This window comes from Aulonocara stuartgranti (assembly GCF_965226115.1).
Source record: "Aulonocara stuartgranti genome assembly, chromosome: 9".
Classification (NCBI taxonomy): Eukaryota; Metazoa; Chordata; class Actinopteri; order Cichliformes; family Cichlidae; genus Aulonocara; species Aulonocara stuartgranti.
In genome coordinates, this window is record NC_138960.1 from 9,297,468 (window position 1) to 9,323,063 (window position 25,596).

Genomic DNA, 25,596 nt, shown 5'->3' on the forward strand with positions numbered 1-25,596 from the left:
TTGCAGTGGAGAATGCTTGTGCCTGCGGAAGTCTACCACCAGCTCCTTGGTTTTACTGGCGTTGATCTGGAGGTAGTTCAGCTGGCACCAGTCCACAAAGTCTTGAGTCAGTCCTCTGTACTCCTTGTCGTCCCCATCAGTGATGAGGCCGACTATTGCAGAGTCATCAGAGAACTTCTGCAGGAAGCACTGGGTGGAATTGTGGGAGAAGTCTGCAGTGTAGATGGTGAAGAGGAACGGAGCCAGAACCGTTCCCTGTGGGGCCCCCGTACTGCAGACGACCCTGTCCGACACACAGCCCTGAGTCCTCACATACTGTGGTCGGTCGGTGAGGTAGTCCAGGATCCAGGTAGTGAGGTGATGGTCCACTCCAGAGTTCTCCAGCTTGTCCTTCAGAACCGAGGGAAGAATAGTGTTGAAGGCACTGGAGAAATCAAAGAACATGATTCTCACAGTGCTTCCAGCGGTCTCCAGGTGAGCGAGGGAACGATGTAGGAGGTGAATGACGGCATCATCCGCGCCAATGCCAGGCTGGTAGGCAAACTGAAGTGGGTCCAGTGATGAGCTTGTTAGGCGCCGAAGCTGAGCCAGGACCAACCGCTCCAGGGTCTTCATCAGGTGGGATGTCAGAGCCACCGGCCTGTAGCTGTTGAGGTCCTTGGGGCGTGAAGTCTTTGGCACTGGTACAACACAGGAGGTTTTCCAGAGCTGTGGGACTCTTCCCAACCTCAGGCTCAGGTTGAAGAGGTGCTCCATCACCCCACACAGTTGGTCCGCGCAGGACCTGACGACCCTCGAGCTGATGCCATCTGGGCCCGCTGCCTTCTTGCCATTAATCCTCCTCAGTTCCCTCCTAACCTGGGTGGTTGAGAGAGACAGGCTGGAGCCTTGTGTTGAGTGTGTATTGGATGCTGTTGTTGGGGGTGGGGGGGAGTGAGCAGGGTGAATAGAGGAGGTGTGAAGTGTCTGAGGTGTCAGAGGTGGAACAGCAGCAGTGGGGGTGGGTGAGTCTGCAGCCGGTGTTGTAGACTGTCTCATGGTTGAATCAAATCTGTTGAAGAAATGATTCAGTTCATTTGCCCACCTCACATCCCTCCCAGGCAGAGAGTTCTGCTGTTTGTGGCCTGAGATGGTTCTGAGGCCTCTCCAGACTTCACCAACGTTGTTTTGCTGAAGCTGGTTCTCCATCTTCTGCCTGTAGCTGTCCTTCCCATTCCTTATCATTTAAACCCTGTGGGAGTGTCCCCCGAGAGGGACATGGACCCCCTATTGATCCTCTACCTAATCACACACGCCAGGGTGTGAAAACGGGTGTAGGTCACAATCAGCCAAGGTTTCGGGTGAGCCCATAGTGAAACCTAGCCCCACCCTATCATGTGATTTCCTGAGGTCAAATGACCCAGGATGTGAGTGGGCGTTAAGGCGACTGGGTGACTGAGAAGTGGATGCAGACATCGTGTTAATTTAGTTAGTTAATACAGTCGACACTATTGCCTCACAGGAAGGAGGTCCTGGGGCCTTTCTGTCCAGGTGCTCTGGCTTCCTCTCACAGTCCAAACACATGCAGGTAGTGGGGTGAGGGGAACTGCTTATCTAAATTGGACATAAAGGCTTAATGTGGCCGTGTGTCTCTGTGTTAGCTCAACACACTGGTGTCCTGTCCAGGGTGTGTCCTGCCTCTCACCCTTCAGCCCCTCCATGACCATGAATTGGATAAGTAGTTTGTCATTAGGTTAACTTTGCAACAACAAATATTTACACAGCTAATGAATGGCTCATTAATCTGACACTCGGGGCCACGAGCCTGCTAACTGGCTTCACTAATCTTCAGGCTTCACCAAGAGTCAGTCAACTGAAAGCGATTTTGATTATACAAGCTCTAGTTAAACCCCAAAAATGTCAATTAAATGACTGGAAGAACTGTAATAATCCCAGATGAAATAAAAGGACATCGTTTGATGGAAAGTGACAATCGTGACTCAGGCACATCTCAAGTATGATTTTATTCTGTGGGTCTCATATACATCTAACTCTGTTGGTGCAATATAACAGACAGCTACTCAGTACAGCAGTGCCTACATTTTTAATATATCCACATTTACAAGCAAAAATACTTTTTAAAAGATAAATATTAGTTTCCTTGTTAAAGCACAGAATGGAGTTCTCTTGGCTTGCAGCAAAACTATATTGCATCAGTCTCATATAAATATGCTTAACCTCACACTCGTTCTAAGAAGATACGCACTGGTTTGTGCTGCAGATAAAGTGCCTACTCTGCAGCTCTGCAGTCAGAGAATGTCGAAGCAACTCAAGACACAGAAAGTGCAATTTAAAAACACTAAAAAGATCCAGGGCGACGAGGACACACAGATGCATGGCAGGACAGCTGTGTGTGTGTGCATTTGATAAGAAGAGGAGAGAGGCTAGACTACAGTTGGTGAGTTTTTTTAAAACAAAACTGAGAGGAGCGCCACTAAAAGGAATGACAGTAACAGACCATGAACACAGCATGTGGCCAGAAAAAAAAGTGTTCATGTTGTAACAGGAGCTCATTTACAACACAAAGACTGACACCTCACAAAATTTCCATCATACACAAAGACTGAACTCAGACCGTCATACAGCGCGGGCCTTCACATGGCCACCGAAGCGTCCGAGTCTTTTGGTCGATTGTGTACGACGTGCTCGAGCTGTCCGGAGTCGGAGACGTCGTAGCTCGTCTTGTACTTAGCCAAGATCTTCATCAAAGGACGCAGCTTCAGCCACCACTGCTCCTTGGGGATCCTGTGACTGCACACAGATGAAGAAACGTCAGTGTCAGCGTTTATTTCGGCATTTCTTTCTCATTTTGGACTCCCGAGTTCTCTTCTGGACTAATCTCCCTGTGTGCCAGCGAGCTACTGTGATACATACACAAAGTCAGTCTCATCCTTGAGTTGGACCACAGGCTGGAAGACCAGAGTCCTGCGGCGCATTCCCAGCAGACAGCAGGAGTCCTCGGTGTTAGCAAACACTCGGCCTGCACACAAACACTGAATCAATCAAAGGTGCAAACACAGGAAGTCCCTGATCTTACAAACATGCATTAGGGTGGAATTAAAGCCACTGGAAACCCAAACCTACAACAGCGTTCCAGCTGTGGGTCTATGCAGTGCCGTTATTTTGGAACTTTTTGATCGCTAGATTTAACTTCCTACACCTCTGTGTGTCAGTGATTTAAAAGCCCACTGGTGAAAATGACTAGTGTCATTGTTTTTGTAGGAGAAACAGTGGACTACACTGGTGATCAGGGTTACCCTCACATCAGCAGCAAAGGATAACTGCTTCCCTTCTTAAAGTCGGTGATTTTGTTAGTTGGCACCAGAAAAACTAGTCGTTTCATTATTAATATTTTGTTAATGTATAAAGCGAGTTAACTGTAGAGTTGAAGCTGCGTCTATGTAGCCAACCACCAACAGCCACAGCTGCCTTACCAGCAGATGGCAGCAGCACCCCACCCTGCCTCTCTCTGTGATCGGTAGCTTTAAGAAGATCAATCACAGCAGAACATGGATCAGCAAACATACGACCCGATGGCCAGAACCAGACAACCAAAGGGTCCATCCTGACCTGCTTGATAGCTTTCAAAGAAGGGCGTGCATTTTGCACCTTTAACTGTATTTTAATCAGTTTTACAGGCCTGTTACTGTGGCTTGTACGCCACAGTAAGAAAAAAAGAAAAGAAGGGAAACTTCTTCTGTATTATCAGCAGAGGTGTGGACTCGAGTCACATGACTTGGACTCGAGTCAGACTCGAGTCATTAATTTTATGACTTTAGACTTGACTTGAAAAAATGTTCTAAGACTTGTGACTTGACTTGGACTTTTACACCAATGACTTGGGACTTGAATTGGACTTGAACCGGTTTACTTGAAAAGACTTGATATTTTACCCCAAATATAAAATTTAACATGCATATTATAGAGATTGAAAATGTGACGTCATTCACGGGTAGAACCGCAAAGGATTCTGGGAACTCGTGGCAAGCGGTACTAGCGCACGCAGGCTTTCAATTAAAATCAGTTAAACAGCGATAAAAAGAAACACAAAAATGTCAAGAAGCTGTTGTATTATTAACTGCAATAGCCGGTCGCATGACAGCCACGGGAAGCCGACGGGTAAAGAGATCGGTTGTTATCGGATTACGTCGTTGAAGAGAAATTGTTCAGCCATGTTTCCGAAGTAACAAAGACGCGACGGATGGCCTGGATTGCAGCCATTCAAAGATCAAATATAACGTCCCAGAACACTCCAGCTCACAGGTTAGTCTGCTCCAAGCATTTACACGAAGGTCAGTGTTTTTTAGTAGTTAATACGTCATTTTTCTTAACATAATTGGTGATATAGGTTACAAGTAAGTCTGGCGCTGAACAGAAATTGTCGCGCTATGCTCCTTTGTTTATTGTGCATAAATAGTGAATTGTCCTGACACAATATTGCGTTTCGCTTCTGTTATTATGGTACATTGACAAAAACATATACTTTTATTCACAGGATAAAACAGGTTTTTTGTATCACTAATTGCCCAGTGCGATTACAGACTGCAGTAAAGTGAGCCGTCATTTGTGAGCCGCGGTCAAGCCAGCCGCCTCCTATCCGCGCGGTGATTACAGCATACAATATTGTTGTCACTGCTACATTTCTGTAACGCTACCAGAAATTATTTCCACTACTAATTAATTACCGTTGAGCTCAAAGGTCCTATTAATAAACGGTTAATGAATGTGTATTTATGAAGACGATTTGTGAGACTGGTAAACTTATGATACGTACGATGGTCTTTCGTTCTACACGGTGCATTTCAAGGTCCTGCACCCATCCGTCGGTAAACTGTACCTGGGCTTGTTGCAGTGACCTGAAGTTACTAAACTTCATGAGTGTATGCACTCACTCCAAGAACCGTATAATTATAAATATGCATATAAATATGCTAAGATGAGATAGCTGACTTCATCTAACTAGCAAATGTTGTCCAGGCTACGTTGGTGATGCAGTTTTTTTTAAATATGTATGATATTTTTGTCATGCGATTTTAAAGCTGGTCCTACAACCGCATCCAAGAATAACATGCAGCTTATCTCAGAACTGTCGGTGAAAATTATTCTTGGAGCTAGGTTTAATTGAGCTGCATTTTAAAGAGGTGCAATTTCACAATTTGTGTATATTTTCTAAGTTCACTATTTTGTCATGTGTTGAGAAAAACACAGATTTTAAAATTACATGGTCTAATATTTACATTTAGCATAACTGCAACATTATTTTTTCGTTTTTTTTTTTTTAAAGACTCGAAAGGACTTGAAATTCAAAGTTTCAGACTTGTGACTTGACTCGGACTTTTACACCAGTGACTTGAGACTCGACTCTGACTTGCCTGACATTACTTGAGACTTGACTTGAGGATAAAGACTTGAGACTTACTTGAGACTTGCAAAACAATGACTTGGTCCCACCTCTGATTATCAGTAGTCAAATTTCTTTTTTAAGTCTCTATTTTGTATACGGTAAAAAAAAATCAGAACTTTTGAACTTTTCAATTCACAAATAATTTCTGTTTTTTAATTACAGTCCTTTTTTTGTTAAAGTGTAATCCCAGTGACTGAGCTCAGTTTTTAATGTTTTTGGACTTTTTTGTCTCATCAAAAAGGCCAAGGACTCACCTAAACTCTCAACTTTGATACCATTTGTAATTGTTATGATTTTTGGCTAAATTCCCAGTGGCTTTCACATTGAGAGGTATCTGGGGAGGTGGGGGTGGTTCACAGTGATTTCTTTCTACCAGCTAGTGGCTATCTGAAACATCATCATAAATGAAACAGCTGCAGTGTGGTTTAAGAGGATGAGAAAACTGAAGCACAAAGAGGTGTTGATATGGAAGCCATGAACAAAAGCAGCTGAATTGAGATAAAGCACCGCACACTACCAAGAAAATGTGGGAAAAGCAGGAAAAAGAAATGTGCGTGTCGCTCACACAGCCCATGCTTGCACATTTCCATTTCAGAAAGGACCTGGAAACAGCACTGCATGGTGGCTGCCGGTAAATTTGGAAGGCATGGGCAGATTGCATCCTACATGTGTGTAACAGAACAGTGAAAATGACACACACAGAAACACACACACACACACTGGGAGTATGGTGCTAAAATGAAAACACAAGATAGGAGCTAAATATGTAGATGGTCATGGAGCCAGCATGAAGAAGAGGATTTACCTTCATCTTATGTCATCCGAGTGTAAGAGAAATGGACACAAAAAAACAAAACAAAAAGAGGAGTTTTAACTTTAATGGCGGCCTTATTACACAAACAGTGTACAGGTCGGTTGTGTCGTATCAGATGAGGAAGCGTGTCGGTCCTCATTAAAATGCTACATTGATGAGTGTAAATGATCAATAATTCATTTTCTTTGTGAGGATAAACATACATCAAAATGTCAGACAGAGTGACTCCATGACAGATCTGCTTCACAACGGCCACGCCTCTGCAGGGAGGGAGGATCGGCTACCGCGGGTCTAATTACAGGCTGCAGGGAACATTAACCTTACCTTGTCTGAACGTCTCAACCAGCTTTTTGGAGACCCACTGCATGGCCTTGGCTGAGATCTTGGTCCCAAAGTTCCGGTCAAATGGAGACGGCGCTCCTCCCTTTGAAAAAAATTAAGAGTTTTCACTCATCCACCAGATCTTTCCCCCCTTTCTTCTTAATTGAACACATGTTTGCTGATGTGGTTTGCTAGCTGTGCTATCTTTTCATTACAAACTAGATTTTCCTCAGAGATCATCAAAGTTTTGTGTGTTCCAGTTTTTTTATGTGCTAATCTCAAGATACACAAATCCAAAATACAACAAAGACCAGCCATGTAAACTGAGAACATGCATATTCATGATACAAATATGGAAAATTGGCACTTCTGTACTCTGGAGGAGACGTTACCACTGATTATTTATACAATGGGAAATCAGCCCACCTGCTGCATGTGTCCCAGCACATTCTTCCTGCAGTCAAAAACCCCCCTGCCTTCTTCAGAGTACAGCTGATAGATGAAGTCTGTTGTGTAGTTCTCATTGCAGTTCTCATTCCTGACAGACACACAGTGAAAGTGTTAGCAGAGGCACACTCACGATGTGAGTTGACGCTCACGCTAGCTGGACGTCATCAGTGGGAGCCGGATCGTAAAATGTCAGCACTGTCAAAACTGTCGGCTTCACCACAACATTTGTTTACTATACAAGGAGCTTCAAACACCGAGGGATGGAAATGCATGTTTACACTGCAGCTCATTACAAAGAGATGCTGGCTGGAAATTTAAGGTGACTGTCATTTTCTTACCTGAGGACCAGACCTCTCTGAATGCTCGTCTTCATTTTCTCTGTCAGATGTTCAACATTGGCCTGTGGGACGAAGTAGTGCATGTGGCTGATGTTAACACATAGGTGGCTCTGTAAGGTCTGCCTTAGAACTAGAGTAGGGTGACATCTAGTGGATAAAACCAGGAATGACATGTAAAGAACTGAGCCTGAAACTTAAAGGGGACCTATGTTGCTTTACCTTATTTACTGCCCACTTTTTTAGGTACACCTCTTTTGCCTTCAGTGCTGGTACTAAGGGGCCTAAAGTTTTCCAAGAAAATCCCCCGACACCATTACACCACCAGCAGTTAATGCATGGCAGAATGGAGCCATGCTTTTATGCCGTTTATGTCAAATTCTCACCCTGCAGTCCCAAAGCTGCAGCAGAAATAGGCTCGACAGCCCAGGCAACATTAACTGTTGCTTCAGCTTGCAGTTGTAAGCTGACAGGAGTGGACCCTGCTGTGGTCCCCTGCTGCTGTAGTTTAACTTGTTGTGCATTCAGAGGTGTTCTTCTGTAAACCACGGTGGTAACGAGTGGTTATTTGAGTCACTGCTGTCTTCCTATTAGCTCAGAGCTGTCTGACTATTCACCTCAGACGTCTGGCATCAACGAGGCCCTTTCACCAAGAGGACTGCAGTTTGTCTGGATGCTTTCTTATTCTTTGATCGATCTCTGTAAATCCTAGAGATGGTTGTGGGTTCAAATCCCAGTAGATCAGCAGTGTCTGCATGCCAGATGCAGTGAGTAATTGTCATGTGACTGGCTGATTAGATATTTGGATTAAAAGGAATTTAAACTGGTGTACCTACAAAAGTGGGCATTAAGTGTATATACACTATAAATATAACAGATTCCATCATTATTAAAGTTATTATTGAATGTTTTTGTTTTCATACAGGATAGTTTTCTTTTTGCTGCTGTTTGTTTTGTTAGAATGTTTTATTTGCTTGCTTACTTCAGTGTTTATTTCTGAGCATTTATATAACACTGTTTGTTGTTCATTGGACAATACGAAAATAACTGTAATAAAGGGAGAATGTCCTTGGAGAGAGAGGAGCCAAAACTGTTTGTTTGTTTATTTTGGAACTGTGACTCATGCAAAGCTACTTCAGTCCAAGAATAAAAAGCTGGTGCTGAAATGACCATCACAGGTCTACTTTAAATAATGAATGCATACTGGTTCTGTGGTTGCGTCATACCTGCAGTTCTTTGATGTCAAACGGCTCCTCGTAGATGTAAGCAGCATCGGCCCCTGAAGCCAGGCCCCCCACCGTGGCCAGATAGCCACAGTAGCCTCCCATAGTCTCAATAATGAACACACGTCTCTTGGTCCCACTGGCTGATTGCTTGATGCGGTCACAGGTCTGACACACGCACATGAGCTCACAAAGTCAGTACACATTCAGCACTAATGTGTCAAAGCTAACCTCTGTAACCCTGAGCTCATATTTGCCCATCAAGGTAAACATAAAGATTAGTGTTAACTTAAGACTTTCCACACAGTAGAACAACAGCATGCTTATTTAGCGAATAGCTACATTTCAACAACAGATTCATCTAAATGCTGCTTTCACCAGACAGACTGGATCCTGCGAAAGACGACAGAACACGTCAGATGGTAACATTAAATTCAGAATTCATATGCAAACACTTGGTTAAATTCTATGTGGAAACATTTTTCTTCCTGTGCTAGATTTTTATTTTGATAGCCCAGTGCTGACAATCAGCTAAATATGAGATAATCTAGCGTCAGTTTAGAAGTTGCAGCAGTGGTAAAAATATAAAAATATGTGTTACTGTGAATTCACGTGCTCTGCAGAGAGCCCGTCTCCCAAAAATGGGAAATCGTGCTATAGTGTATCCTTGTGCTTTTAAATGAGAATGTGTTGAAACAGCACAGGGCGATCGTGGCTTATGAGTTGGGAGTTTGCCTTGTAATCGGAAGGCTGCCGGTTCGAGCCCCGGCTTGGACAGTCTTGGTCGTTGTGTCCTTGGGCAAGACACTTCACCCGTTGCCTACTGGTGGTGGTGAGAGGGCCCGGTGTCCAGCAGCCTTGCCTCTATCAGTGCGCCCCAGGGTGGCTGTGGCTACAATGTAGCTTGCCATCACCAATGGGTGGATGACTGGATGTGTAAAGCGCTTTGAGGTCTTTAGGGACTAGTAAAGCGCTATATAAATACAGGCCATCCAATAAATAAACTGTTACTTTAGCTTTTAACAGGGTTAGCTCTAAGAAGTAACATTTGTAACAAATCTGTTTCTCTGCATGGACACAAGCTAACAATTTTGTAAATCACTATCCTGGAGCCCTCAAAGTGCTTCAGCATATCATATATTTAATGTTAGAAAACAAACCTGATGTACTTAAATGTGCACAATTTTACTTCATGCTTTTGTGTATGATTTAAAAGAACTGAGAAAGTTGTGCACCAAACTTTTCCATCTTTCTCAGTTGTTTTGATGATGTGAGGGGGATCAGTAGGAAAACACTTTTTTCCAATTTTTCGCAGCAGCACATGAATGCACAGTTTATGTTTGAGTTAGTGTTCGGGCTAAGTTTAATTCATTGACTTTTGTTGCCTTTACTGTAACCTAAATCCAGAGAAAATAGTGTAGCACCTTCTGTAAGCGGACAGTTTGCTGAGTATTAGCACTGGACCACAGTTTTCTCTCTTGCACTTTCATATCATGCCTCACGTTCAGTGTCTTTGCACAAGCATCTTGAACAAAGCGCTCAAAGCTCTGCTGGCGGCGGTTTGACTGCCTTACCTCCACAATGGCATTGAGGGCCGTGTCTGCCCCGATACTTAGATCGGTGCCGGGTACATTGTTACTTATGGTGGCAGGCAGCATACACATCGGGATGCAAAACTCCTCATAGCTGGCGCGAGCCTCATACAGCTGCAGCAGACTCTCAAACGCCTGAAGCAGCAGTATACAGAAAACGCGTTAGACGACCGGTCACTTATAGAGAGAGAGGGGTGAATCTCTCTCAGTTTGCAAGAGAGTATCCCGCCATTCCGGCATGTTCCGTGTGATAGCGGCTATGGCTTCCCTTTGGCAGAAAGGACGGGAGGATGGGATTGTGAACAGAGTGGTGGAGAAAAGAAAATAAGAACAGAAAGAGTGGCAGAGCAGAGAGGGGAACGTGTAATCAGAACAGGAAGTTGATGTGCAGAGAGAGAAAGCAGAGGGAAGGATGATAAACAGGGACAGACAAAGAACAGATGAAGAGACAGGACAGAGAGACGTGTGCTTGTTGGCCTCAGAATGTGCTCCACGGTGACGCGGCATATAACAACCACATGACAGCCAGATCTGCTTATATTCAGCAGGACAAGCAGGGTCAGTCGAGTCTGCATACACAGCAGGAGGACATGAAGATGGCCAAGCTGCGATTCCAGTTTGAAACAGCACACGTTACCTGAACTACAGGCTGTTAAGCTTGTGTTCTGGCGATATGTAGACGTCAAAACCTGCATGCAGCCAGCCACTCGTCATGACGTGTCAGAGGACACTATCACAAACACACAGACAGGGAGAAGGGCAAGCAGAGCAAAACATGGCGGCCACAACACGTGTGCACCTCACAGCATGCCTCCATGTTGACACTCACTTACTTACCTGAAGGGAGCTTTACGTTTACCAGTCACGCCTCACGGTGCTGACATGACTCACTTTGTCTGTCTGAATTTCTAGTTTTTAGGGAGGCTTTTTGTGCCACGTGTGGCTGACAGATGCCACCGTTACAAGGATTTCTTCCGAATGATCCCCTGACAGGCTGGTGACTGGTAAAACACAACACTGTGGGTTTTTCCCCCTTGTTGAAACACAGCTGGCTGGCTTGTAAAGTGAGCGGATGTGTTTGTGTGTCTGTGTCATGTCTGTCTATTCCTGTTGGCAGGCCCCATCACTTACAGTAGTGATGGCGTTCAGAGCCGTGTCAGCGCCAATGCTGAGGTCAGAGCCCGGCACATTGTTGGAGACAGTGGCTGGGACCATGACCATGGGCACACAGAACTCGTCATATTTCCCACGAGCCGTTAACAATTCCAGCAGTGACAGGAAGGCCTGCAGGGCAGAGCCAAGTGCTTTAGTGTCTGCGAGGGGTTTGGAAGGTTGGTCTGGAAGAGAGGTGCTACTTGCCACAAAGGAAAGGGTAAGACATAAGTGGAGGGTGCCAAGGGGAGGAGCCAGGTCTATCACAACGGACAGCAGCGAAACAGACAGGTACCACTCCACATTCACCCTCAAAAAACACACACACGTACATCATACACAGGATAACTCATTTACTTGCATTCATCAAAGGAAAAGTAAAGCTGGTGAGCATCTATACAGGAGTGCGTGAAATGGCTGAAGAAAAGCAGGTGTTCTCTGTTTCCAAATCAGATCAAATCGAGTCAACTTCAGTTAAATAATCCAAAAACATCATGTTAAGGAGTCTTCTTTCTCACTATATAGCTATACATATATATCATATACCATTTAACATGTAATGCTAAATATTAGCTTCCAATGTTGCAGTTCTGCAGCTCTGCTTTTAGGCAGAGAATTGAATTTAAAGCATAGTTTTGTACACAGCTATGCATGGAACCATACAGAGGTGTGCTGAAATGAAGCGGGATAAGGCTGATGGAAACATTATACTGTTTATTGTAACATGTCATAAATATTCATAATTTAAAAGCTTTTAAGCTTGTACACAGACTTAAAGATGAGAAGCATCTACTGACAGACTCAACAAGTTAAAAGCAAAACGAGCAGAGACAAAAACTGAGTGTGAAACTTACCTCGAATCCACCGATAATCAGCAAAGCATTTATATTGTGCTTTCGCATTTGCTCAGCAATTTTCTCCACGTGTTTTGCAGGAAGTGTTCTGAGGATTACAAAATGAGTATTATGAAAAAAAACATTATGCAAATATACAAAATCATTGAAATACAAAGTGTATGGCTGGGAATTTAGTTTCTTAAAGCCGTCTATGAGGAAATTCTCTGGATACACTGGTACAGTGCTGATACAGATTCCATCACCTTTGTAGATATCTCAATTTAATCATCATTTTATAAGAAAAACTGAAGACTCTTTACCTTTTTGTCCCCAACAGGGAGCCACCCTGTCCCGTCCAACCTCCAACATCACCCCATTTCACCTCCTTAATCTGAAGGGTAGATGGATGAGACATATACGTTAGCTATTACTGATGAGTGGAGCTGTTCACAGGATGCTTTTATTTATTTTGTTTTGTTTTAAATGTTCTAATTTAGTGCTCTTCTAACCTGCAACGAGCTGAAAAGCTCCAAAAGCTGGTGCTTTTCTTTCTTTGTTGTGTTAAGAGTTGCACAGAGACTAATGAGTCCCAGTGTGGAAGCTGTTTTCTCCCCAATTTATTTTCTTAAGTTTGCATCTCTCTCACAGTTGTGTATTTTCTGTCCTATCCTCCTGGTTCTCAGGGCAGACATAGCAAACACCAGAGTTAATTTGCTGGACAATCTCTTTCATGTAGCAGCGGAAACTAACAAAGCGTGTAGCAGAGAGTGCTTGAGTCCTGAATAACAGAAATCCATTATTCCCTCTGCTCTAATCTTCTTGGGGTCAGTAGGCACAGTCTGAATCCAGGTCTCACAGAGGATGTTTAACTAAGCAGTGACAGTGGAGACATTCTGATAGAGATAAATGATCCGATTGTTTCTTAAGTGCTGTTCACTGAGCCGACCCCACACTCTGAGCGGTTTCGTCAAAGGAGGCTAGAGGACAGAAACTAGTTATACCAGTCATGCAACAAAGAAACGGTATCACCTCAGATTACATATCAGTACAAGTTTTCATTGTTAAAAGTCACACAGGTGCTGCTTGCTTTTACCCTGTATTCATAAATCTCGTGATATTGTGGTGATAGGTAATGTGAGAAAGTCTTTGACTTATCAGTACAGAGCTGTTTCTCAGCCCAGGGAGAACAGTCTGTTTCCCCCCACTGGATAGTTGTGGTACTGCATCGTTTCGACTGAGCCGAGCAGAGCAGGGAGAGTGAGCGTGAGGAAATTGGTTTACATTAATCTGGACAGATTATCCCCCGGGTTTCCCTGATTATGCTTTAGTGTGACTGTGCACTGTCTGACTCTCATCAAGCTAAGCCAATTCTCTCTGAGATATTGATTAAAAAATTGGAGTCACACACACAGAAGATTTTTATTAAGCTTGGAAATTATGAATGCATTTAAATAACATGAAATCTCATTAGTTTCAGGCCGATTATAATGACACGCAGTAGTGCAGCAGCAGTGCTACAAGTCTCACCTGTCCTTTGTAGAATCCCTCAAAGCCATCACTGACGGCAAACATCTTGTGCCCCTCAGAGATGCCCACCCTTACAGCTGAACGGACAGCAGCATTCATGCCCGCTGCAGGGGCCCCGACATTCAGCACTGCCACATTGAAGTTGCTCTGAAGACATAAAATGCACAGCAACAGGTTATCATACATTCTGGCTCTGGAATAATCCCACCAAATGATAAAGTGTGTTTTTGAACATGGATGATCACGCTCTACAGAAGAAATCAATAAATGCTTTCTGGGGTACTCTCAGCCACATGCTGAGCCTACAGTGGTCATTATCACAGAGGCAGAGGGTGGAGTCAGACCCTAAGGCAAGGTCCACAGCATGGAGTCTGTCAGGCTGCCTCTACACTTCGCTGATTTTCAGTGTAAGCTACCTCCTATGGAGCTGCAGCTCCTGGCAGGGATGATCAAGTCCAACCCTCAGAGGGGAGCCAGGTGTGATCTAATATCACTGCACAGCAACAGTGGCCACCCGGGCCGCATATGAAGCCCACGCTCACTAAACCTTAAGGCTTCAGAGTAAATAAGAACAACATGGTTAGAAGTCAATACTTGTTCTTATTATGTGCACTTTTCATCTTTTTATAATGAACAGCAGGGAACCACTGACGCATATGACTGCTGAATACTAATGCCCTCAGCCTGATGTCACACACCCGTCTACAGGACAATGGTAATAAGGTCACTCCCTCAGAAGGTGTGCAGCGCAGGCTCCATAGCTCAGTGGTTAGAGCACTGGTCTTGTAAACCAGGGGTCGCGAGTTCGATCCTCGCTGGGGCCTGATGCCTGGACAATACTTTTTTATTTGTTTTTGCCTCCACCTCTAGATAAATAAAGTATATGGCTTTGTTTTGTCAAAGACAGCTCTTAAAATAGCAGCAGCAGTAAGGCACAGCTGAGTCATTATTTGTTGGGCAGAACCTTAGGCTGACTTGGCTCCCTAAAAACAACCTGCTCTACAGGTATTCTGTGGGGGGGGCTCTGTCCTTTTTGATTTCTGTGTGTGTGTTAAGTGTGAGCAAGCAAAGCTGACACCATCACTTACAGTCGGCAGCTCGGATTCTGGTTTACGATGAGCCAGCAGTTTGTATGTCTTCAGGTTGTTTTCAAAGCTCCTGCAGAAAAACCAAGTGCAGTGAGTTCATCTGTTCCAACACTTCAATACACAGTAAACACTTCAAAACTAAGGGAGGTGTATTTGAAAATGAAGTCCATGATCCTGATTCTTCCCCTCTTTCCTCATCCTGCTGAACACTGAGTGTAAACAACAGACTGATGGTGTTCTAAAATAGCACCTTGATCCACTTTCCCTGTGTGCACTTAGAAACACCGGACTGAGTGAAGTTCAGGTCTGTCGGTCATACCTGCCCCGAAGCTTAACGGCCTCCTCAAAGCGTTTCTGGTCCATAGCTTTCTGGACCTCTTGAGTCTGGGGCAAAAAAAAAGAAAGGAGATTGTTTCATTGCTTGAAATCTGCATTTAGACACGGCAGCACAAAAGTACTTTTCAATTTGATTAATCTACACGATTTGGGAATAAACATCTGCATGCAAGGTCTGTGATCTTTGAAGTGTCACAACTGCTGCATGGAGGAGAAACTGCCCTGAAGTGTGGACAGAGGAAAAAATAACGTGTGTTTGGGCAAAAAAGGTGACTAATACGTAACCTGCTCTTCACCTCTAACATTTCCTGCTACATAACGTCAGTGAGGTCTTCACTGTGAGCTCTGTTAAACCCAAACAAGGAGCGAGAACGACAACAAAGCTTTTTTGTGCATTTCTATGGCGGTACACATCATCATAAACAGATAATGATTAACCAGTGGCTCCATCTCAAACAATGCACTTCTCTTGTGGACACTATTGCCACTCCAGACTCTGTGCTGTCTGAAATCATTACTTAAGCTCTTTGTCTTTATGGACTCTGTGTCTGTCTGTCCTCGGCTTCTCTGGTTTTGTAAATATGTGTGTGTGCATGCCTATTGAATACGTGAGGGTCTTGGACTGTTTCCAGCACAGAGCAGCACTTACCATCTGCACACACTCCATCAGAGGCACGCGCACCGATGTGTTCCCACACAGAGACACCACACAGGCCGGCGTGTTGGCCGTGGTCTCCAGAAGCGCGAGAACAGCCTCGACACCCATGCGGCTGGCCTGCATGTGAGACGCACAGATTAAACTGCATCTTCCTCACTCATCGTTTCTATGCCAACACATTCTTCCCCTGCTCAGGGTTTCTTTTGTTCTTTTAAGTTTTATTTACTTTAAATCTAAAATTGGTTTTAATTCTCCTCTTAAACATCCATCATTTTTTTGTTTTCATCTTTAGACGTTTTGTAGTAAACGGGAAGGATTCCTGGGATACACTTGCACGTGTGCAGAGCCACAAATCTGTTAATATGCTTAACGTAAAACCTGAGGGCAGCGCTCCTCAGACACACACGGGATTGAACAGGAAATGTTTTGGACAACTCCTCAAAACAATACATTTACTATAAATTCTCAAAAGACCATCTATTGAAACTGTGAAAATGAAATCATTTCTGATAATATAATGGCTTTTAAAATTAGGAATAACACTTTAAACACTAATAAATATGCTGCTCAAAAACATAAATGTGCCTATAAACTGCCAAAATAGTCAAAAATGTCAGTTGCAACAACCTCACGTGATAAATTTAAAAACATGGTTTATTTGACAGGCCAAAAGCAAAAGATACTGCTTGGAAAAAAAATGAAAGGAATCCTTTTTAATCAGAGTAAAGCATCAAGTCAGTTAAAGTTGTGGGCACTGATCTGGTCAGTTAAGTAGCAGAGGAGGTTGCTGATCAGTTTCAGCTGCTTTGGTGTTGATCAAATTAAGAACAGGTGCAAGAGCATGGAGGAGATCCCAGGAGAAGCTTGGTTACTCTAGGAGAGCTGGACGGGGGCGTAGAAGGTCCTTAATCCATCAGCAGGAGCGCTGTCTACTCCTTTGTGCGAGGAGGAACAGGATGAGCACTGCCAGAGCTACAAAATGACCTCCAGGAGAACACCTGTGTCGATGTCTGTGACCAAACACAGAAACAGACTTCATGGGGGCCTGAGGTCCTGATGCCCTCTGGCTTCCCCTCTGTGTTCACTGCCTGGCACCGTGGAGCCCGACTCACATTTGCCATAAATACTAAAACAGGCAGGGCACCGCTGCCCTGTGCTTCTTACAAATGAGGACATGTTCAGCCTGAGCAAATGCGACAGACATGAAAGGATCTGGAGAAGCCACAAAATCGTTCAGCATGACTGGTTTGTTGGTGGGACAGTGATGGGCTGGGGAGGCATATCCATGGGAGGACACACAGACCGCAACAGCTTAGGCAACTGCACCCTGACTGCCATTAGGTATCAGGATGAAATCCTTGGACGGACGCTCAGACTGTCCAGGAGTTCAGTGGCGCTCTGGTCCAGCTCTGGGAGTAGATTCCCCAGGACATCATCCTTTGTCTCATGAGGAGCGTGCCCCGTTGTCAGGAATGCTGACGAGATTGTGGGGGTCACACAAACTACTGAGAACCATTTTTAACTACTAGCCTGCAGTAATTTGATTTTTAGGGTGTCTTCTGGAGGTTGAAGTTCATTTCCATCAAATGATCTGGCATCATTTAATTCCTTATTTTTAAAACAAGTTTTATTTAACCAACAGGCCAGAGGCAAAGTAGTTTGACAGAGAAAAATGAATCCTGCTTTTTGAGCACGTGAACCCAACAAATGTTTGATATTTTGGCCCCTAAAGTAATTCAACATTTAGCAAAAAAACATCAGAGCACTGGCTCATAACTCAGGAGGGTGGACCTACCAAGATACGGTCAAAGGCAGATGGGGTTCCTCCTCTCTGCACGTGTCCCAAAATTGTCACTCGTGTGTCGAAACCCAAGCACTTGACCACGAGCTGCGAGGAAAAGAAAAACAAGTTTGAGCAGATGGCCTGGCATCACATCATCAACATTCTCATGAAAATAACAGCTGTTCATTTAGGTAATGGATCCTTAAAGAGGCAGTTCACCCTAAAATCAAATGTCTGTACTTTCCTCAGGCCTGTGCTGCTGTTTATCACCTATATTTGCTTTGGTGTGAGTCGCTCAGCTCCAATTGGTAAGTCTGTTTTCTCTTGAATATAATGCAATCAGATGATGTTTGCCTAGTGCTGATCAGAGAAGCAAAAATTTTATAAATACATGCATTTAAAATAAACCTCACAGGTACATGCAGGCTTCCTTCCACATAACGATACAACTGTTAGTCGGTTAAACAAAATAAATTAAAAAATGTGCGTGTGTGTTGGGGGGGTTCAGTGTTTGTTTTTTTAAATAAGCATTCCTGCTGAGCTTTTTAAATGGATTTTGAGCACCACAAATCGACTGAAGAGAAGGCAGACGGCAAAGTCATCTAGATGGATAAACAGCACAAGATAAATAGGACCAGAGAAAAAGATGTTTATGTGATTTATGGGTGAAGTGTTGCTTTACTGTTGTCTAAATTCATCTAATGCATATTATATATACACTAATAAAGGTATAACTGTGTCACTAATATATACAAAACAAAGGTATATGCAAAAACACATGTAAACAAACTGGCACATCACAAACTTGAACATCAACACGATCTGAAGCTGAAGAGAAGGGGAAACAACAAAGCACAAGCAAGCCGTTCTAATTTTTCAGTCATGTTAGAAAGGAGCTTTTAATTTGAAATCAAAAATAATTACTCTGCTACTTTAAATAAAAACAGAGTCTCCAAATAAAAATGTTAGTAATAATTACATAATAATATCATCATGATTCACAATTTACAGTTAAAAAGTCAATTTGTAAGGAAAAAGAAGGCTATGTGTGAAGCAGCTATAAGTAAATGCTATAAGACCTATAATAGCTGTGAGGTTTAGAAAAGGTGCCTTGCAGTGCTTTGGCAGTACAGTGTGGTGAAAGCCCTCTTACCAATCTAGCAAGTGTGCTTTACAGAGCATTCCAGAAACACAGCAACAAAGCCACACCAGGGCAGCAGTACAGTAGTAGAGGTCATTCAGGAGGGAGTCAAAGCTGGAACTGGGTACACTCTGTACTTACATTCTTAACATATTCAGTGGTAATGGGTTTGTTGTTACGATCAATCGCCCCTTCGGCTACAATTATGATATTCAGCCTTTTCATCCCTGCTCGGTTCTACAAGGAGGGCGTGGTGGAGAAACAACATGACAGAAAAACTGAGACTGTGGCTGTGACGTGGGCTTTCAGAAGCACGGGGAGGGAGCCGGACGACGGCGGCAGCCTGGGAGCCGAGGACAGATTTGTTCACAATAAAAGCCTGGTGTCACCACGGCTTGTGTTCACACTTAGTTATCAGGTGTATCCTGTCTTTATTGCTGCTTGTCCACACTTTGTTATTACGGGACTGAATGTGGATACTGTAAGAAAACTGTAACCAAAGATTTTGGCGGTGTGTAGCTCAGATGGCTGGCTTGCATCAGTCAGGTCTCCGTGCTTCTGGCTTCCCCTTTCTTAACACTCAGGTACTCACATCCTTGACAAAACTAGAGGTTATAGGCTTCCCGTGCCTGTCAATGGCTCCCTCTGCAACTATGATTATGTTCAGCCTTGTTCCCCTGGAACGGGTCTAAATCATAGAACATTGGCATTTTTTTTCAAAGCAGAAAAAACACAAAATCTCACAAAAGTCTTTCGTGATTTAAAGTCTGTGTAGAAAAACAAAGAAAGGTTTGGAACAACATGTTATCAGAGTAAATATAACATTACATCTCATAGAACAACCCAGTAATACTACACTTCACTGAGTAAGTCTGACTGTGTTACCGCAGATAGTTTCTGACACATCTTCTCCTCCCAGCCATCCTCTGGAGGCATTTCAGGGATCAGCACCCAGTCTGCCCCGCAAGCCAGGCCGCTCACCAGGGCCAGGTAGCTGGGAAACACACACAGGTGATAAAGGCCTGTGTCTCTGACTGAGAGTTGATGGTTCTGGATCTGCTAAGGTTTATCTATTCTTACCCACAGTGTCTGCCCATGACCTCCAAAACAAATGTCCTCTGGTGACTGAAAGATAAGGAGAGGAAATATGATGTAGGAACGCTGATGTACCCGAGAGCAGGTGTAGAAGATACCATGATAGTTAAACTTTTCTCAACTTCAAGGCGAGTGATTGAAACAGCTGCTGGTAAGAGTGAAGGATTATTATATTTGAAATGTACCCTGATAATTAAAGCCTGAACTAGCGACTGACTTGTCACATATGCAGCTTTCACACGTAAAGCTGCTAAAGGTGCTTATGTTGACTGCTCACCTCTGTGCAGTTGTCATAATTGCGTCCACCACCTCGATGATTCTGTGCAAAGCCGAGTCAGTGCCAATTGTCATGTCAGTTCCACAGAAGTCGTTATCGATAGAGCCGACCATCCCCACAATGTGAAGGGCAGAGTACTTCTGGACGGCATCGGCCTCAATCAAACCTGAAAGGAAAAGAAGCTTAGAGCAGGACTGGGCTTTTGTCTGAGTAACCACTCTGAGTCACAGCTGTTCCTACAAACACAAATCTCTGATATTACTGGCAGGAGATACGGTTTCTCAGTATGGCACCAAATGACTCCAAGCTCCACATGCTGTGCAGAATTGTTTTCAACAGTGTAACCACGTCCTCAGAATATATAAACTGCATTTTGTCTTGACTGGAAATAGGAAACACAGAGCCATAAAGCCTCCACTACCTTGTTCCACCAACTCATTCAGCAGCCCGCTCCATTCCTCCTTGAAGAGGTTGGCTCCCGTCAGACTGCCGTCTCCACCGATCACACACAGGTTGGTGATGCCGTGCTGCACCAGGTTGTGGGCAGCCTTCAGGCGCCCCTCGTGAGTGCGAAACTCTTTGCAGCGAGCGCTGCCAATAACAGTCCCTCCCTGGTGACGATAATGGGAACGTTTTAAAAGTGTCTCCGGCCCATATCACATGGTTATTCTTTTGGTTTGAACTCCTGCGTTTGTTCTTCAACAGGAAAAGCACTACTGATAACACACCGCCTACTGCGATGTTAGAGGTTGTAATGTTTCACCACTAAACAGCCTTATCGTCTGTGTCACATGACTTACATGTTCCTCCTTTGTGCATTGCTTCCTGCAAGATAAACCTAACTTTGATAAATACATATTTCAGTGTTTTTCCACACTTTTATATTTTATTTATGGTGGGTAAAGAGGGCATGTGGATGCATTAGTCACGCCATAATAAAAAGGATAATAATTCCAATTTATAGTAAACGTCTCAAGAAATAAATCTGATGTGAGGTTAGGTTATTTATTAATTATTAAACACGTCGATATGAAGATTGTTCCTCTGCAAAGTGCTTTGAGTAAAATAAGCTGCTTATCTAGTAAGATGAACTCTAACTGCACTGTCTTGAACTGCAGCTGGTGACAATACTCCAAAGTCGCCTCGGTGGACTTCAAAGCAATACATTAAACGGGTCTCCACTTGCTCCAGGTTCTAGTTAGAATGGTTCCTCAAACTCACAGAGGATAACCGGAGTAGCACAAGGATACTATCCCCAGCTGCAGTTCAAAACAGTGGAACTGGAGTACATCTAAATGGACGTGATCCTCTCTGGAGAAAGCAGCTGAATAACGCTGATTACCATCACAACAGTAGCCTGGTCAGAGAGCCAGGAAGAAAAACGATACAGGAAGATACAGGAAGGGCCAGAGTTAGCTTACTGGAAGATGATGAACTTGCAGAGTGAGAAGATCATAAATCAATCACACATCAAGGCGTTCCTCCACACAAATAAAAAGCTAAATGAGTTTTTGGACAGTTATTAAAACACCTGCCAGCCCATCCAAGTAATGTTTCCATGTGGGAAACACTGCACACTGCAGTCCAAGAACTGCAAAAGTATTTATTACTTTCGAATGTTTCCGATATAAGCCGGGAGCCCACAGGAGAGAGAACACCTGCTTATAAAAACCTCACTCTGTGTATGTTACATGTGTCTACTATAGACCATGATAATTACTCACCAACTGCAGCATGCTGGACACACTTTCCCATGTGGCTTCCTTTATGTTATCCCCACCATCCACCATACCCTGATATCCCTGATTACAGAGAAAAAAAAGAATATACATTTAACATTTATGCCTAAAATTGTGGCTGTAACTAATTTAATTAGATATAAATTACATGTAATAAACATATAAATTGCCCATGTAACTCTGTTACATAAGTACAACATGAAATGTTACATTTAATGGAATCTGGGCAAATAAAATTTACTCAAGTAGTATACATTCAGTTTATTTTCCTTACTAATTATTTATTTGAATACATGACCATTTGATTTCTGCTGCAATTTATTTCAAAATATTGCTTCATGGTTATGAGGCCAAAGAATCATCTTTCTGAGTGTTGCACGAGCTAAGCAAACAAACACACACTCCAAATAACCTCTGGCTAACAGCCCAAAATACAACGCAACGACATCCTATTGTCATCATGACTTGAAATAATCAAAATATTTCCACATAATTCAAAACCAATGAAACTTACATCATTAACTATAAGACTGGTGCATCCTCATACTGTGCTACCTTAGCTGGGTGCAGGGTATTCATATGAGGCATCTAAAGCCTCAGTTATGTAACATCACACTGTGTGTGAGCAGAAGCCACACGTACACAGATGTGCTGGGATCACAGGATGAGCAGACAGAGCATGGCTCTTCCCAAAGCTCTTTTAACATCTGCTTCATGAAAACAAAATAAACATCCCTGTATTGATACCGGACCCCTGGCTAGTACTGTACACAAATCCAACCATTAAAGTTGGGCTTAAATGTCTTCCAAATACTTTATAGTGATTTTCCTTGAAAATGCTACTATAGTCCTAAAGATAAATTTATGGCTCACCTCATGAATGAAATAAACCTTTGCCCCCACGTACAACCCCATTCGAACCACAGCACGCACAGCACCATTCATTCCTGAAAGAGAAAGAGTTAAAAGAAGAAATCTTAATCACAAAACAACTTGTTTTACAAGGTCAAACTTTAAACTATAGAGAGGGAAAACACATGTGTCTCAACTGCACCAAGTCATTGTAAAACCCCAATTTGCATGGCTCTCCCAGGGCTTAAGCTACATGGATATTTATTTAATCTGGGTGCAGCTGTAAACCTTTATTTATTTTTTTATGAGTATTTCTATGTCCTGGATGTGGGAGATAATGTGTGTAAGCCCAGCCTTTGCGTGTTTATAGTGTCTGTGTGTCACTTGTGGATTTTTTTGCCCCATCAGAAAGCCCTGCCATGTTTGGTCAAAAGGCTTTCCTAGCTCCTCCTACAGGTTCTGTGAGTCTGAGTGAAAATACTAACCAGTAAGACCATGCTCTGTGGCTTTAATGTCAACGTCAGGGTTAGCTTCAACACAGATGGGATAAAAACGTAAAGCTTTACCCACAGGAAGGAGGAGAACGGGAACTTGGCTAACTGGAAGAGTTGTAAACAAAGGGAAGAAAGGACTGGGTTTCCTTGTGAACCAAGCAGTACTGTTACTCTGCAACACAAAGGCTCAGCCCACTCGGGAAGCAGAGGACACAGCAGTGAGGGAAGGGAACAAATTAGGAGGAGGCCTCTGCAATGTGATCTGCTCATGAAGCCGGCAAAGCATCCAGAATTATTAGAAAAGGACCAACAATACAACCCAGTGTATAATCCATGGCACGCTGTCCTTGTTACATAACTACAATCACAGGGGCATCAGACATCAGAGTGTGGTGAAAACAGAGGCAGAATATATGAAAAGATGTTCGCGTAGATATCTCAGCTGAAGGTTTCAAAGTCTCTATCAAAGCAGAACATCTCTTCTTCTGCGTGACTGACTCTTTCTCCTGCTGACTGACTGAAAGCACTCAGCCAAGGCTACACAATGTACTCTGACATTGATGCACGGTCTCAGCTAGCATGCTGCAGACTCACTGCTTAACTCTGGGGCCAGCGCTGCGTGTTTGTTCTGCAATTAAGTGGATCAATTCACTGCTTCTGAATAACCACATTCACTCTTTGAGCTCCTGGAGGATGGAGGTTACACTACAGAATACCTGGTGTAATTAATAATAATGCATTATTAATAATTCTTCACAAATGCACTTACATAACAACAACAGGTGGTTTCTGAGAAAAGGTCAACATTTGTCTAAATTATGTATTGAAAAGTTTAAAACAGGGTGGTTATTTAGCAGAAGATTTTAACATAAACAACATTAGAAAATAAAGAAGCTTCTTTAATGCTGTAGAGCAGTGTTAGTGCTGCTGCCCTTTGTATCACAATCCAATGCTAAAAGTGGACACAACTTTGATGTGACCATGGCTTCTCAGGGTAATATTGGAAGAATATCTGGATCAATAAGCCAAAAAAAGCTGAAGTGCTTTCTGACTATTTTTAAAGCAGGATAAAGACGTTTTTTCCCCACAAAGATACAAAGCTTCTTGCTATTTTTGTCAAATTACAATTTACAGTTGGTTTGTTAATAACTTTCCATGCAGCATGAAAACAATAAGAAGAAAAAGTGTTTTAAAATATCCATATTTATTCATGTTTTGCTCATATTTCACTTTCTACAGCTTGAAAGCTATCAGGATGGATTCACTCTCTCTTTATGTTTCCTCTACTACACTGGTCACGTGTAGGCCTAATAATAAGTTACATAACAGGTAAAAATAATCACATCCTGTCTTTAAATAAAATCATAGTTTCGACTTTTGTTGTTTAATTATAAGATGATGTAACTCATTCGGATCAGCCGGCTGCCATTACAATGTGGTGTTACACGGCAGTAGTAGATGTACATGTGCTTAAGCGAAATTACGAGATGAGCCGGTGAGCACATGACCCGGGTTTCCTCTGTGACGTATAGTTGACTGGAAGAGACGTAGATGAGTTATATGCTGCTCATCACGTACACAGGATGCCGGCATCCCACAACCGCTGGCCTCCACTGTGCTAATAAAAATCCAAAGTCTCTAGTCTCGCTAAAACTGAACACGACAGAAACGCTGTGTAAGAATTTCCAACCTGTGCGCTAGTGGCCTACGCACACAGCGCCCTGCACTCCTGCGTATCTGGCTTCTGCACAACCTAAATTAATTGGGAATCTGCGCTAATTAAATGCTAACACAAGCCCGTCAGTTATAATGCAATAATAAACTGTGAGGAGGAAAGCAAACCGCGCGGCTCGACCTTGACGCATCTGTCTGAGCCGCTGGGTAATGTCACACATGCCTCTGAATCAATGACAGGATGATGCTGTTAGCGACTTAGCAGGGTGCGCGGTGTTAGCATGCCGGCTAACCGTGTAAATGGCACATAACATCACAGCCTTACTGTACCACCCCGCCCCACCGCGTTTTTAAATAAAAGCCAGGCTGACTTGACAGGCAGTCACTATGACACGGCTGTGTATCTTCGCCCTTTGCGGGCCTTTCCTCACTGATACGATGCTTCACACAAGTATCCACAAAAAGTGTAACTCGATACTCTACCTTGAGCATCCCCTCCGCTCGTCAGCACCGCAATGGCTTTGCCCGCTCCCGACAGGTTCTCAAAAAATATCTTCTTGCTGTCCGGCTGCGCCATTTTCACAGCAACTCAATATATAAATATAAATAAATATGTGTTTCCTGGCACAAGCCGATAAAAGAGAACACCGACAGTACGGAACTGTGCTGAAATGATGAAGGGCAACAATCTATGCCCTCTACCTATGTACAGTATGCCCGCTTTGGTCTCCTTCTCCTGCCTGTTCCGTATCTGGTCGCTGATTTG

General features: G+C 43.4%; 1 protein-coding gene across 5 annotated transcripts; it reads right to left on the reverse strand.

Moving 5' to 3' along the window:
- Positions 1-1,984: 1,984 nt before the first annotated feature.
- On the reverse strand, positions 1,985-25,596 carry pfkpa (phosphofructokinase, platelet a). 5 transcript variants are annotated; one of them, XM_082545990.1, is made up of 23 exons: positions 25,314-25,596; positions 22,684-22,757; positions 21,796-21,873; positions 20,493-20,682; positions 20,072-20,237; positions 19,780-19,824; positions 19,585-19,693; positions 18,841-18,936; positions 17,571-17,663; positions 15,767-15,892; positions 15,101-15,165; positions 14,782-14,851; positions 13,694-13,840; positions 12,487-12,557; positions 12,185-12,272; positions 11,310-11,462; positions 10,161-10,313; positions 8,590-8,754; positions 7,367-7,428; positions 7,005-7,116; positions 6,582-6,681; positions 2,914-3,019; positions 1,985-2,790 (listed from the first exon to the last, which is right to left on the reverse strand). In XM_082545990.1, exons 1-23 carry the CDS (start codon positions 25,405-25,407, stop codon positions 2,634-2,636), a joined length of 2,520 nt encoding a protein of 839 aa, XP_082402116.1. In that variant the 5' UTR covers positions 25,408-25,596; the 3' UTR covers positions 1,985-2,633. The 5 variants fall into 5 exon arrangements, with proteins under 5 accessions (XP_082402116.1, XP_082402114.1, XP_082402115.1 ...); XM_082545988.1 differs by lacking the exon at positions 10,161-10,313; XM_082545989.1 differs by lacking the exons at positions 10,161-10,313; positions 18,841-18,936 and adding an exon at positions 19,292-19,387.

Bases quoted from the DNA above. Each gene is read 5' to 3' on its own strand.
- pfkpa (XM_082545990.1), bottom strand. From the start codon at position 25,407: ATGGCGCAGCCGGACAGCAAGAAGATATTTTTTGAGAACCTGTCGGGA. The intron at 12,558-13,693 runs GTGAGACTTGTA...TCTACCCTTCAG, and splicing joins AGGGATTCTACAAAGGACAG to ATTAAGGAGGTGAAATGGGG. The intron at 11,463-12,184 runs GTAAGTTTCACA...TCTGCCCTGCAG, and splicing joins TGATTATCGGTGGATTCGAG to GCCTTCCTGTCACTGCTGGA.